General features: G+C 31.1%; 2 protein-coding genes across 2 annotated transcripts; one reads left to right on the top strand and one right to left on the bottom strand.

Annotated features, from left to right (window-relative positions):
• Positions 1–2,401: 2,401 nt before the first annotated feature.
• LOC133781442 (uncharacterized) lies at positions 2,402–5,632 on the top strand. The gene is made up of 10 exons (XM_062220421.1): positions 2,402–2,560; positions 2,688–2,738; positions 3,376–3,494; positions 3,611–3,732; positions 4,308–4,351; positions 4,437–4,522; positions 4,617–4,725; positions 4,886–4,899; positions 5,128–5,229; positions 5,333–5,632. The coding sequence occupies exons 3-10, from the start codon at positions 3,450–3,452 to the stop codon at positions 5,456–5,458; spliced, it is 648 nt and encodes a 215-aa protein (XP_062076405.1). The 5' UTR covers positions 2,402–2,560; positions 2,688–2,738; positions 3,376–3,449; the 3' UTR covers positions 5,459–5,632.
• Positions 5,633–8,517: 2,885 nt separating this feature from the next.
• On the bottom strand, positions 8,518–12,680 carry LOC133781441 (chaperonin 60 subunit beta 2, chloroplastic). Its single transcript, XM_062220420.1, has 15 exons — positions 12,522–12,680; positions 11,895–12,135; positions 11,653–11,778; positions 11,401–11,538; positions 11,203–11,298; positions 10,888–11,130; positions 10,558–10,792; positions 10,303–10,472; positions 10,115–10,192; positions 9,959–10,030; positions 9,769–9,873; positions 9,594–9,686; positions 9,405–9,497; positions 9,180–9,306; positions 8,518–8,859 (listed from the first exon to the last, which is right to left on the bottom strand). The coding sequence occupies exons 2-15, from the start codon at positions 12,117–12,119 to the stop codon at positions 8,846–8,848; spliced, it is 1,815 nt and encodes a 604-aa protein (XP_062076404.1). The 5' UTR covers positions 12,120–12,135; positions 12,522–12,680; the 3' UTR covers positions 8,518–8,845.
• Positions 12,681–14,993: the final 2,313 nt, after the last annotated feature.

The raw sequence follows: 14,993 nt of genomic DNA, 5'->3' as shown, positions 1-14,993 counted from the left end.
ATATATGAGTATGATATTATTATATTTAATTATTTTAATTCTTAAAATGAATAAAATATTTTTAAAAATATAATATTTAAATAATGTAGAGAAAAAATAGAGAAGTTGATGTATGTTATAATGTAAAAATTTGAGGTAAATTATAAAAAAATATGTTTTGGTGATGTATTTTGTAATATAGAGTAAATCATTCAAATATAATAAGCTTCTCTACTCTATCATTCAAATTACCTCACTAAAACTCTATTTTCTCTATTTTACCTCAAATTTTTACATTACACCATGCATCAGCTTCTATATTTTCTCATTATTTAAATATCTTTATTAATTAAAATAATAGAAAAAAGAGATAAAAAATAAACAAATAATTAATTTAGAAAGAGAAATAATAAAAAAAGACTAAAATAAAAATAAAAAATATTTGAAGGAGAAGTAAGTCTTAGCTATATGTGAAGTTAAAATTATAGCGAGCTAAAATAGTCGAGTGATTTAGCTCATCCAATAAAGTGTGTCTTTGATGATTTTGAGCTAAATTTTATAATTTTAACTATTTTAACTTGCCCATTGTGAGTGCTCTACCGTCGTCTCTTAATAAGGACAAACATGACTTATAAACATGTGCATAATAGTTATGCTCATAGTTGCATTGGCAACACCACCCAAATGCAATATGAACAAAGGGAAAGATCATAAAAAAAAAAAAGGCAAAAGCCAATGTCAAGACAACAATATTATTACAAAAACAAACCCAATAACATAAACTAATCAAATGGAACAACAAAAACAAGACAAAAAACCTTGATAAACCCTATTGCAACACTACATCTATACCACAAACCAAAACAATCACTGGCTGCCTTCATGGTAGAGAACTGCCCCTACCTCCACCCTTCACTAGCTTGACGACTCAACCTAACACCGCACGCCACTAGAGATGACAAACCAGAGAGAAGCCACCCATCGGAGACGCCATCCCAAAGAGGATGCACCCAACCAGAAAGAGCCTCACCACTACGCACCATTGGAATAGGATGTCGTAAATAGAGCAACCTTATATATATATATTAGAGATATTTGCGGCGAAAGTACTCAAATTATTATATTTGTAGCACTTAGGTACTTGAATTATTTTTTTGCCGACGAAAGTACCTTCCGTTCATGTTTTGTTACAACTGTCTGTTGTAATGATTTGTACGTTTGTGACATGTTGGCAAAAATACCAAATTACATGAAAATTTGTGGTAAAAGTACCTAATTTAAAAAATATGTGCGGCAAAAGTCCTCATGTTATGAGATATTTGTAGCAAAAATAACTATGTATAAGCAAATTTGACATCACGTAGTAGACTTAACGACAAAATAAACAACTGTAACAGAATATGTACGGAATAAACTTTTGCTGACAAAAATGTTTTTTGGTACTTAAGTACTAAAAACATAATAATTTTGTTAGTAAAAACGTTCTAAGTATATATATATATATTATAATGCTATGTTTAAATAAAAAATAACAACATCTATGTAGATATAATATATTATATGTATTCCTTTTCTAAATAAATTAAAAAGCCTTTATATTATAATTTTTTAAAAGCTTTTATTGCATAACAAAAGATATATGTAAGTAAATAGATTAAAGTCATCAACGTCCAGTATTGGTGATTTAATTACAACTGTGATAGAGTATGGTTAAGTGGAATGAAGAGTCTCTATTTAGGTTCATTTACTTAAAATAATAAAAATGAAATTATGAATAAAATAAGGTAGAATGCATAAAAATTAAAATATTATACTATACTAATAAGTTAAAACACTGCAAAATAAAATTGAAAATCCTTACAAAGTTAGTGGCTGCCATTGGCTAAAAATAACTAAAAATATTAGGTTTGGGCTGTGAGCCCACTCACGAATTCATATATATTAGGTTTGGGCTGTGAGCCCAGTTTTTAAATAAATGAAGAATCAACTGAGTTTTCAAAAATACTACATTAAGCTTATTTTCTTCAAAAATATCTAATGTTTCAAAATTATTGGTATTTTTAAAAACTTTTTAAAACACGGCCTGATATCTAATATTGATTTATATATTTAGGTACTGTTAACACTTAAAAAATAATTTTTTATTTAATTAATTAAAAAGTACTTTTATTTTTAAAAATTTTAATTAAAATTTATTAAATTTTAAAAATAGAATTTGTTGACTCTCAAACTGTTTTCAATTATTATTTATTTATTTTTATTTGTCAAATCAACACCTTTGATCAAAAACGCTTATTATTTTTAATTTTTACATATTTTTATTTTTTAAAAATAAAAATAATATTTCTATTTTTATATTTAAAAAATTCAAAAAGAAATTTTTTAAAAAACTCAACCTTAATAAATAAATAAAAAAAATAATAATAGTAAAAGCCAAGCCACCCTATCTCATTTCAGCTTCTTCTTTTCACTCATTCTCACCGGTGTCCGTCGAGCTCGTCCGGGAGAGAGCAGCAGCGGCATCCGAGGGAGAGAGCAGCAGCGGCGTCCGAGGGAGAGAGCAGCGGTGGTGTCCGTCCAGGTACTTATGACTTATTTGGGCATTCTTGTTTGAGATTCATGCTGTTTTTATTTTTGTTGAAGAAAGCTTTCATTTTTACCATTTTAGTTCATTTGATTTTCCTTCTCTATGACTTTTTGGTATACAGACAGGAAGAAGAAGAAGAAGAAGAAGAAGGCAAATGTTACTTGTTCAAGTAGTAAGTTACTTCAATTTTGTGCAGAAAGATGCCCCATATTATGTATATCCATGGATCTATCTGCATGTTCTCTGCTTTTGAAAATTTTGCCATCTATTTATGTATGAAAGAGGTACTCACTTCTTATTAAACTTGGTATATACAAGTATGAGTAATCTCAGTGTGTTCTCTACCAGGTCATGATTATGGCTATGTACATACATTTATTGTAAGAACTTGACATCATATACTATACATTCATATATTCTTCCCCTTTAACTGCAGCTAGAAGGTGGTATTTATTGTCTTTCTGGTGCACCTTACCTTAATTTTAGCAAAAGATATTTGTCATCTGAAAAGACTATTGAATATACATCCAGGGTAGTGGATAGGAATGCTTTCATTCTACACATTAGTTAGTTTTCAATTGATTTTGTTAAGAAACCAGTATGTTGTTACATTGATTTATGGCATGGATGAATACAAAACAACATCTTGATAGCACCTTGAAGCAGATTGTGATATGGATTGATAGGTTGATCCACTATGAAATTTGTATTTAACTAATTAATGGGCAGTACATAATCCAAGTCTTGACACTACATAAAAAACTATGTGTCGTTTTTACTTATAGAAAACTACATGTTTGTAATTGTAGAGACTGCATTTGTCTAAAGACTCTTAAGGCAGTGGAGTTTGCTCTGCAAAGTAAAGAAGAAGAAGAAGGAGACAATGGATTTAGCCGTTAACACTCTCTTCTTGGGTTTTAATCCTAAGGTAAAGTTCATTATAATCTTTTCAAAGATAATAGATTTATCTGCATCTCTTTAGAATTCAGTATTCAGAATCTATGTTTTATGTTATAAAACATTATAAAGCTTGATATTTTGCAGATAATAACTCACACTCGACAAACGGTAAATGTTCCGAGTCTCACTTGCAGAAGAGTATGTACTTCCTCCTCAAATCATGATGAAGTAAGACTTGGAAATTTTGCTGGACAATCATACCCCAGGCAAGACCTTTTTTCTAAATCTCTAGTCAAAGAGCACTAACAACATTTATATGGTTTTCCTTGATACTTCTGTTAGAATGTGGAAAGAATGTGGAAAGTGGTCTAGAAGTAGAATAGAGTGCATAGTAAGAAGCATGAGGTTCCATCTCAAAACCAATTGGTGATGAGTGGAATAACCCATGCTCTTATGTATTGTTGAATATACCCACACACTTTCCATATGAGATTCGAGATGGTGGCTATTTTTGCTCATCAATCTTGGACGACTCAATCACAAGTGACTCTTTGACTCTATTTGGCTCACTATTCCCGAATCACAAGTAACTCTTTTGGCTCTATTTTTTAACCGGTTTTGGATTTGGATCGGATACATACTTGTTAGAGTTTTCTTTGGCTCTTGATACCATGTTAGAATGTGGAAAGTGGTCTAGAAGTAGAATGGAGTGCATGGTAAGAAGCATGAGATTCCATCTCAAAGCCAATTGGTGATGAGTGGAGTAACCCATGCTTTTATATATTATTGAATGTATCCACACACTTTATTTGTCTCTAACAACTTCCCTTTTATGTTACAGGAGAAGTCACAAATGTTTTCCTTCCATTTCTGCCGTTTTATCAGGTACAGATTTATTTTATTTCTCTTTATCCCAAGTAGGTATCAAAATTTTAAGCAAAACTATTGATGTTCTGTTCTGTTAACATAGGTGCCAAAGATGTTGAGGTTTCTTCTTCTCAATTCAATGATATATCAGTTACTACTACTGATAATACTGAGCCTGGAGAATTAAAGGTGTGTTTACAATTTTTTTGAGAAAAGGAAGATATTTTAACTTGCCTGTATGGTTGGTTATATATGTCTAATTACCACCAAAATGTGTAAGCAGATAAGCATAGAGGTTTCTGGTACCAAAACTCAAGCAATTTTTGATGAAGTTTTTGACAAGATGGTTGCTCAAGCTCAGCCAATCCCAGGGTTTAGGAGAGTTAAAGGAGGTGAGATTCTGATTAATCTTTTGTACTTATATTTAATGATGTTTAATGTACAATAAAAAAGTTAACTTTGTCATTGTAGAACTTCTTTTCTTTCCCATTTCAAAAGGGTCTGACATTTTGTTTGTTACTCTTTGGCAATTGTAATCGTCTGGGCTACCAGGGAAGACACCTAATGTAAGTCTTCTTTCTCCAAATCTTCTGCTGCTGCAATCAACTTGTTTAACTTAGTTTTAGTTTTTGTTTTTAATCAATGATATCAACTTGCTTAACTTTCTTGGACAATTTCCTTCGAGTGTAATTTAGTTTCTAAGTCTTTATTGTCTAATTTTTCGGGACATCAATTTCTCATGTTGGGCGCAAGGACTTGAAAATGATTCGTAAATTTATTGTCTCCCATATCAGATACCCAAAGATGTACTATTGGAAGTCATTGGACCTTCTAAAGTTTTCAAGCAAGTAATCAAGAAAGTGATTAATTCTACTGTTAATGAATATGTAGAAAAGGTACTCCTTTGACTTTGAACCTGGTTTTGATTACATCTGACCTTTTGACATGGGTAAATAACAGAAGGGTCAGTTTTAATTCTCTGTCTATTTATTACTGCAGGAAGGTTTAAAAGTCAGCAAGGAGTTGAGAGTCGAGCAAAGCTTTGAGGATTTATTATCCATGTTCAAGGAAGGTGAACAATTCAACTTTGATGCAGTATTACAGATTCAAGAAAAGGAGGACTAAAATAAGATGACATGTTGAGAGAAATGTAGTTGTAATTTATAGATAACTTTGTTATAATAGAGAGGAATCTGAAAGTCTTTCATTGAAGTAAAAATCCAAGATATTGTTCCTATGATCCCAGTCAACTCATGAGAAAAGAAAGTATAACCTATAGAATTACACCAAGTTGATTTTGGAAGTGGTATTATTTATATTATGAGCTAATAAATTTTTACTTCTAAGTAATGGAATCCTTTTATAAAGAAGTGGATTAAACTTTTACATATTTAAGAAAAAAATAGGATTATAATTTAATGAATAAATTATTTATATGGGAATGTTATATCTCATAATAAATTATAATATTTATAATGTTGGATGATACCATTGGAGACTTTCTTTTACTATGTGGTATTTTTTTATTATTTTTTCTCTTGAGATCGACTATCCTTAGTATATTTTAGCAAATATAAGGCTAAAATTAATTAAATTAAAAGTATGTTTGGGAATTGTAGTGCTGAATTCAAATTAGTAAATTTGTAAATCAAATGTGATAAAGAAATAAAGTAAATACACATATATATTTCCAAAGTGTAGAAAAAAAGAGATGGATCTAAAGAATCCTAGAAAGTCATAATGTGACTTTAGTATAGTAACAACATGAAAAACGTTCGATTCTCCTCTCAATTTGAGAGATGACCTATATTAGGCCTCCCAAGAAAGTTGTTGCTCTTCCAATCGTGGCTACTAGAGAAATTATCTAACTCCTATTTCGAAGCAAGGCTACTACAAAGTTGGAAGAGTAGACTACATTGTGCCACGTGGCGTTAGTCTTAGAGCATCTCCTATGTAACAACAAAATGCTATATTTAGTGCACATATCTCTCCAATGTAACTTTATAAACTATTGTATTTTGCTGTGTTAGCTAGGGGTGAGCATTTAAACCGACAAACCGCGGCGACCGACCGCATCACACCACACTACACCGCAAACCGCGGTGTCAAAAGTGGAATAGTTCGGTATAGTTTGTATCTTAGCTAAACCGCGCGGTGCGGTGCGGTGCGCTGTTTGGCGGTGTGAAATTTTGGTTTGCACCACACCGCACCATATACTTACAAATATGTTAAAAGAAATTAAACTTTACATATATACTATTTTTTAGTAACCCAATCTAAAACTAGGAGCCCACTTAAATTAAGAGTCAAACTTAAATTAGGGTATAACCTTATTCTCTAACATATCATACACGATAACAACTCATTCCTCTCTCATCTCATTCGCGCCTCCTCCCTATCATCTCTCTATCTCATACATATTTTTTAAAACACTTACACCGTGGAAAACCACCCAAACCACACCGCAAAAAATGGTTTGGTTTGGTCGGTTTGGTGCAATAAAATCGCACCGCACGGTGTGTTCTAGCTACTAAACCGCACTTGTGGCGTGGTATATTAAAAAGTGGTCAAACTGCCCAAACCACACCGTACACACCCCTAGTGTTAGCTACAGTACACAACATATATGTCGTGTACTGTAGCACACGACATTATCTTTTTTTTTTTCTTTTATTATATATAATTTAGAATTTAGTTTATTATGTGGAGATTAACTTGTATATACCACAAATTATTTTTTTAATTATAATTTAAATAAAACATTATTAAATATTTGTATTTTTTTTTAATATTACACAATACAAACATTACAAATTTAAAGACATATTAAAAAATTAAAATTAAACACATTAAATATCACATTCTCATTATAATCAATAGTACACATTTTCAACATTCACAATCATATTACAATTTTTTTTAATATTAATCATAATAATGCATACGAAACATACTCAAAATTATACAATAAAACATTATAAACTTAAATCATAGTCAATGTTACACAATAAAAATATTACAAACTTAAACATGCATTGAAAAATTAAAATTAAACACGCCAAAATCAAACGGAAATCAATAACATAGAAATGAACCTTATGAGATACAAAGACAACAATTCAATAATGTGGAAAATTATTGTGATGATTTTGATAAATTAATATAATAATAAAAAGAATATTCAATTTATTTAAAAAATAATATAATAATAAAAAATATTTTTTGTGTGTAATTTTTAGTGTCGCGGTTGGAGTGAAAATAATTTTTGACACTAAATTTGATGTTGGTGTGACACCAAATTTAGTGTCAAGATTGAAGATGCTCTTAAAGCTCATATTCTAGTCATGGATGAGTGTGAAGTACATAAACTTTAGATCATAGACTTGGTCCACATGAGTGCTAGTTAGTTCTAAGCTTGATCATATTGACCCAAGGTCTTTGAAATACCTTTGGACTATGAATTGAACATTATTGTGGGCTTGTGATGTTTTATAGATCATTTTGAGAGTTCAAATGTTGGTGTTGGACGATTGTCCTTAATTTAAAGTATAGGTTAGTAAACCCTCATCACTAAATTTCAAAATTACTTGATATTATTACAATAATACTTTGATAAAAACGAGAGAATTTACTCATTTAGTACCTTATATTTTTGTAAAATATCATTTTAATACTATTTGTTTTTAGTAATGTTAATATAATTTTCAATAATACTAATATAATTTTCAATAATATTAATATAGTACCTGTATTTTAAAAATATATATATATTTAATACTCTAAACTTAGATATATGATAGATAAAATTTTATCAATATTATCAAACTGTTATTAGTTATATGTAATTAAGTAATTATATTTAAATTTAGATCTTATATTAAATTGATAAAATTTTATTAAGTAAATTTGAATTTATAGTATAATTTTAAAATACTAAATACCAATATGTACGATTTCAAAATACTAGTGTACCAAATGAATATTATTATAAACACGAGTACCAAAAAGATACTCTACAATCTGCAAAAACACAGATACCAACCTACCCTAAAAACAATGTTCCTTTGATCTCATTTACATATTTATAATTTTTTAATTTCAGTAGGGTTTGAACATGTTCCAAATTTAATTTGCTGCTAGTGAGTCAATAAAATGATAGTTAATAACAGAACAAACAAGCAACAAACAAAGAAAAGATTATTGTTGACTACAAAAATGTTTAATTGTTTTATGGCCAAAATAAATTCTACAAATTTTTGCCGCAAAATCCAGACGATGTAAAAGCTAAGCTAAGCTACTCTCTCTTCTCTTCACCACAAATTTTCTTGGTATACAAAATAAGATGTAAAGCAAAGATTACTCCACACACAAGACAACTACAAATTTATCTTAATCAATCAAGAATTTTAGGTTGAGTTGAGTTGAGTTTGAGTTGGCTTTCCATTTGAGAGTGATTTTATTTGTTCTTTTATCTCCTTCCTTTCTCCCAAGATGGACTCAATTTTTCTTTTCTCAGTAGCCATAACCTGTCATGAAAATCCAAATATTAGAAACTAAATATCACAAAAATATTGATTGAAAATTAAGATTACGAGTTCTTGGAAATTAAATTGGTTAATTACTATTTAGATAAAAATAAAACAAATTCTAAGCTAAAAAATATGAAATCCCACACAGTATTTTCAAAAACTAAATACAAATATGCATGTTTTTAAGCATTCAAATCATGAAGTATATATGATTGAAAATGGGTTTTTAGTATTTTTAGCAGGACAATGATTTTTGAGTTTATAAAATTATTTCTAAATACTAATTCAATCAAAACCTGAATTGAAATGCAACAAACCTGAATTGTCCATGGGGTTGCCAGCAGGCATTGCTGGTTCTGGCTCCTTTATCTCCACAACCACACAGTCTGACATCAAAAATGTTTTGGCCACAGACGAGGCATGTTCTAAACAACACCTTACCACCTGAACAATCAATCAAAAAAGAAAGCTAAGAACTTTGTCTCAATTCACAACAGAATTTTCATCACAGCTAGCAGAGCTATCACAGTATGCAAACCAACCTTGGTTGGGTCAATAATTCCAGCAGCCATTAAATCTTCGTACTTTCCAGTGGCCGCGTTGTATCCGTATTTGAAATTGTCACTGGCGAGCACCTGGAGAAAGAGTACAATACTTATATTTATCATCCATAATGCTACTAGAGAAGAGATTAAAACTTCGATATCATTCGTTTGAGGATGTATGCATACCTTCTCACTGACCACGCTACCGTTAACTCCGGCATTCTTGGCAATTAATTTCAATGGGTAGCTGAGAGCTCTCTTGACAATATCGGCTCCAACCTGAAATGTATACAAGGATGAGTTTCAACACAAAAAATTCACAATAACACTTTGAAGTCCTTCCTAGTCTGAAAAGACTAACCTTTTCCTCATCATTTTCAAGGCTGTCTCTAATTGCATCCACCTTTGATGCCAATCTCAACAAGGTGCATCCACCACCTACTACAATACCTTCCTCAACAGCTGCCTGAAAATATAGAACAAATTTTTAAGCTGTCTGTCTGTCTTGACTGACAATGAATACGGAAAATAAATAGTTCGAGAGAAATTACCTTTGTTGCATTAAGGGCATCCTCAACTCTCAACTTCTTTTCTTTGAGCTCTGTTTCGGTTTGTGCACCAACCTTGAAAATATTCGAGCGATTAGTTCACATTAACACCATGAAATAACATTGCCAATAACACCCTTAAAATGCCCTAGTGTTTACCTGTATCACAGCAACACCACCGGACAATTTTGCAATTCTCTCACTGAGCTTCTCCCTTTCATAGTCCTGCTCTGCAGCCTGCAAGAAAATATAACCAAATTAGGCTACAGAAACTAACAAAGCTTGCACACAGACAAGTTTCATAACACATTCAAGTATGTACTGTGATGTCCATGCAAAACTTGTACCTCAATAAGATTCTTAATCTGTGCAACCCGCTTGTTAACTGCGTCCTGGGTACTTCCGTCACCGACGATTGTGGTGGTGTCCTTAGTAAGCACCACCTTTGAAGCATGACCTAAGACCTCCTTGCCTACTTTGTCTAAGCTAAGTCCCACCTCTTCTCTGATCACAGTTCCTGCACAATATTAGAAAAAGTCGACTATCTTAAGCTTCGCTATGCATAGGGAAGAAACTAACATGACAATTAGAAGTTAATTAACCTCCGGTTAAAATGGCAATATCGTCAAGGTATTGGCTCTTGCGCTCTCCGAAACCAGGAGCTTTAAGTGCAGCAATCTTCAAAGCCCCTCTGAGCTTGTTCACAACAAGAGTAGCCAATGCTTCTTGTTCAATGTCCTCTGAAATAATCACAATTGGGTATCCACCCCTGATGGCTTCCTCCAAAACATTGATAAGATCCCTTGCATTAGTAATTTTCTTGTCAACAAGAAGCAACTGCACAAATATGGCCCTTAATCAGTATGTGCTTAAAAAGGAAATAAAGTTGTGGTCGTTATTAGTTACAAGCTGGAGTTCAATACTATATATACCTTGCAGTTTTCATATTCTACTGACATCTTTTCACTGTCAGTAACGAAGTAGGGCGAAATGTAACCTCGGTCAAATTGCATTCCTTCAACAACATAGAGACTGTTTTCAGCACTTTTCCCTTCCTCAAGGGTCACCACACCCTTCCTGCCAACCTTACTCATGGCTTCGGCAATCATGCTTCCGACCTCATTGTTGTTTCCCGCACTAACTGCAGCCACATCTGCGAGTTCACTGTCCTCAACCTGGAATCACCAAATGTTAAGTACTTGAACAACTGAACAGAATTGACTAACATATTAAAACAATTCACTCACCTCTTTAGACATTAACTTGAGTTCAGCCACCAGAGCCTTTGTGGTCTTCTCAATACCTCTTGTGATCAAAACAGGGTTTGCTCCAGCAGCTACCACCTGAAAAATACAAACCCACTCCACAATAGTTAGAACCTACTCAGCAAGCCATTTCATCTCTCCACACAACATAATCATACAGATGAATAGAAAAGAACAAACCTTGACTCCTTCAGCAATAAGACCTTGGGCAAGAACAACCGATGTGGTTGTTCCATCACCAGCCAAGTCATTAGTCTTAGCTGCTGCCTGCCTCACTAGTTTAGCTCCAATGTTCTCCACAGGGTCCTCCAACTCAACCTTTAAAGTTGGGAACATAGAAACCATGTTAAAATTAACAATAATGCACAAAAGAGTTGCACTTGAATTGTTAACTTTATCAAATAGAGATAAGAAGAGTGATAAACCAATTACCTCTTTGGCGACGGTGACACCATCGTTAACAATTTTGGGGGAGCCATACTTGCTTTCTAGGACAACATTTCTTCCTTTAGGACCAAGAGTAACACCAACAAGATCCGCGAGCTTGTTAACACCCGTCTGACACAATTAAACACCAGAAAAAACATGAGGTAAATCAAAACACAACAAACCAGATAAAAAAGAAAGAAAAAAAAAACAATATACACGAAAGAGATTTCTTAAAAAAAACCCACTTGTAATTTCTTAATGGCTGAACCATCCTTGTTGAAATGCAACTCTTTGGCCATGGCAGAAATCCTTGGAGAAGGGGTTCTTCTAACGACATTCTGCCTTCTAGCAAAAGAGCATGAAGAAATGGAGGAAGAAGAGGAAAGCTTCTGGAACTTGTTATCCAACACTCGACCACTCGGGGCAGCCAAGGAGCCAGCAGATGACATGGCTGCGAACGTAGACGCCATCTACTCTCTTTAACGGCTACCAAAAATAATCGGTAAACTCAGTACATATCAACATATAAAACAAGAACGGCAACAACAACAACAACAACAACAAAAACCCAGATAAAGTTTCACTTGAATTCCCCGAAATTCATTTCAATCCAATATGTGTCATTTCATTTCAACACAAGTTCATTCAATTTCATTTCTATCCCAAAACCCAAAACCAATATACCCCATACAAATAATAATCAATATAAAACAACACAAGAACAAAAACCCAGATAAAGTTCAGCTCGAATTCACTCAAATTTCATTACTCATTTCATTTCTATCCCAAAACCAATAAACCCCATAAACGTATACAAACGCAAAAGCTAAAAAAGCTTCATACTTTCATCCATTACAGCTCATTACACTTACAGGGAAAACGGCAGAGAGAGGAGCGGTGGGGGCTTTAGGGTTTAGGAAGAAGATGACGATGGAGGAGGCTGGTGGTGGTGGGTTTTGGATAAGAGTGTAGTAGAGAGAGTTTTGGTGAAGGTTAGGTTTTTTTGTTCAGAGAGAGTGGGTATTACAGTGATAAATATAATAAATAAATAATAATTATATGAATAAATGTTGTGAAGCATTGATCTTGAACCTTCTAGAATCAGAATTAATCTGAGCCGTCCGATCGTTTCTGAGGCTTTCTCTTCTTGTCGTTTATCTTCGGTCTTAGAACTCTCTAGAATTTTTGAGGAGTTAATATTTGATAGCCAAAGCTTTTTATGTGAGTTGAACCCAATGTGAAAGTTTGGGTTGGGCCTAGAGTTTTGGGTTGGGCCCAATGTGAAAGTCTGGGTTGGGCCTAGAGTTTTGGGTTCTCATACTGAGCCCAATAAAATGTTCGGATATTATTTGATATTAGTAGAGAGGAAAGAAATTAGGATGGAAAATAAAGTTTATTTTCACATGAAAGGAAGTTAAAAAAAAATTACAATGAAATTTATATTCTTTTGATTGTAATAAAATTAAATGAGTAAATGATATATTAGTAATTAAGCATCTTATTATTTCGAGAAAAAATATTTACCGAGTTTCCATGAGAATTGCTAAGAGGTATTATTGGTGTCTAATACCACAAAAAGGTGGCATGCTGCTATTAGTACAATCTAATATCGGGTTTTATACATTTGCTAACCAACTATAAAGTATCACCTTATGTTGTGTTGGACATTTTAAGGTGTTAAATAGCAACACTTCAATTTCTACCTACCTTTCTCTCCATTAGAGAGAAAAGTCGTGTATAGTGTATAGGACCCACCAATTTTTTTCCACTCATTTTTTCTTTCCAACCAAACATTTTTTTTTTCTTTCTTTTTACTTTTCTCACCAAATTTTTCTTTTCTCTCTCTTTTTCCTCTTACCAAAAAAGTGAAAATTACATAATTTATAGTTTTTCTTCAAATTTTTACAAAAATATGAGAGTTTTAAAAAATTCTTATTTTATAGCTTTTTTTTTCTTCTTAAAATCTTATGTTTATAAGTTTTGTTTTCTCATATTTTGGTATAAATTTATGTTTATGTTATATTTTATTCTTAATTAAGTTTTTTAAAATTGGGAAGCTAGTTTTGTAATTTTTTATTTTTATTTTTATCCTTATTTGTTTGTTTTTTATATATATATTTTTAGAATTACTTTTTTTAAGTGTGCTTATTATTATTACATAATTATTTAATTTTATATTTTAATTTTTATTTCATTATTTGCCTTGAAATGTTTACAATTTATTTTCTTTTTTTATTGTACATATTCTTTTATTTTAATTTCTTTAGAATTATTTTTTGGGTTTATACTTTTTTTGACTCTGTGTTTTATCTCATTATTTGTTTGGACCCTGTGTTTTGACAAATTATTTTTTGGACCCTATATTTTGTAAAATAGTTCAAATAGAATCTTCAACCCAATTTTGATTAAAGTTTTATCAACTGAAATCACAAATAATTAACAAAACTAATAATTCATAACAAAAATAAAATCATTATGCTTAAAAATTGTGTTGTTATATGTAATTTTTTCTTCATCAAAATTGAGTTTAAGGGTTTATTTGAACCATTTTACAAAATATAGGATCAAAAAATGAATTTTTTAAAAAATAGGGTCCAAACTGGTAATCGAAAAAAAGTCAGGGTCCAAAAATGTATAAACCCTTAGGGCATGATTGGTATAGGATTCAAATGTGATTTTATGTTTTCAAAAATTAAAAATTGTGGGACCTACAAATAAAACTTGATTGGTTAATCATTTTTGGAAACTAATTCCAAAAACAACTTCAATTCTAATGAAGGATTTTGAAAACGAAAATTTCATGTTTTCAGTATAATTTTACTTTTTAAAAAAATATTTTTTTTCTTGCTAATTTTCTTTTATTTTTCTTACAGTCTTGGTTTTTTTTCTTTTGTCCTTTTTACAAGTCAATCTACTTTTTAAAATTTTTATCTATATAAATTTAGTAAAATAATTAATTATAAAATCATATAACAGAATATAATTTAATTATAATTTACAATATATTTGCTAAAAAAATTCATTGTTCAAATAAAAATTACAACAAATAAATAAAAAAAAATATTTTCACTTCAATTATTATTATACCAAAAATAAAAAATATATATTACATATTCAATTTTTAGATTTTCTACAAAAAAATTATTCAATTTTATAAAACTAAAAAATAGTTAACGAACAATACATTCATTCACATTTTCATAAACATATTTTCAGACACTAAATCTATATTCTTTTTTCAGAATTATACTTTTTCAAAATACAATTTTTAAATCACTAATCAATCATGCCCTAAAAAAATATAACTTTAATTTATAAAAAAAAATCAAAGTTAATGACAATGC

The sequence above is a fragment of the Humulus lupulus genome, chromosome 6 (genome assembly GCF_963169125.1).
Source record: "Humulus lupulus chromosome 6, drHumLupu1.1, whole genome shotgun sequence".
In the NCBI taxonomy this organism is placed as follows: domain Eukaryota; kingdom Viridiplantae; phylum Streptophyta; class Magnoliopsida; order Rosales; family Cannabaceae; genus Humulus; species Humulus lupulus.
The sequence above is the reverse complement of the archived record's forward strand: the minus strand, read 5'-3'. Positions and strand labels throughout refer to the sequence as shown.

Bases quoted from the DNA above. Each gene is read 5' to 3' on its own strand.
- LOC133781441 (XM_062220420.1), bottom strand. From the start codon at position 12,119: ATGGCGTCTACGTTCGCAGCCATGTCATCTGCTGGCTCCTTGGCTGCC. The intron at 11,299-11,400 runs GTTTGTTCTTTT...TGTATTTTTCAG, and splicing joins TTATTGCTGAAGGAGTCAAG to GTGGTAGCTGCTGGAGCAAA. The intron at 9,498-9,593 runs GTATGCATACAT...CTCTTTCTCCAG, and splicing joins GTAGCGTGGTCAGTGAGAAG to GTGCTCGCCAGTGACAATTT.
- LOC133781442 (XM_062220421.1), top strand. From the start codon at position 3,450: ATGGATTTAGCCGTTAACACTCTCTTCTTGGGTTTTAATCCTAAG. The intron at 3,733-4,307 runs GCAAGACCTTTT...TTTATGTTACAG, and splicing joins GCTGGACAATCATACCCCAG to GAGAAGTCACAAATGTTTTC. The intron at 5,230-5,332 runs GTACTCCTTTGA...TTATTACTGCAG, and splicing joins TTAATGAATATGTAGAAAAG to GAAGGTTTAAAAGTCAGCAA.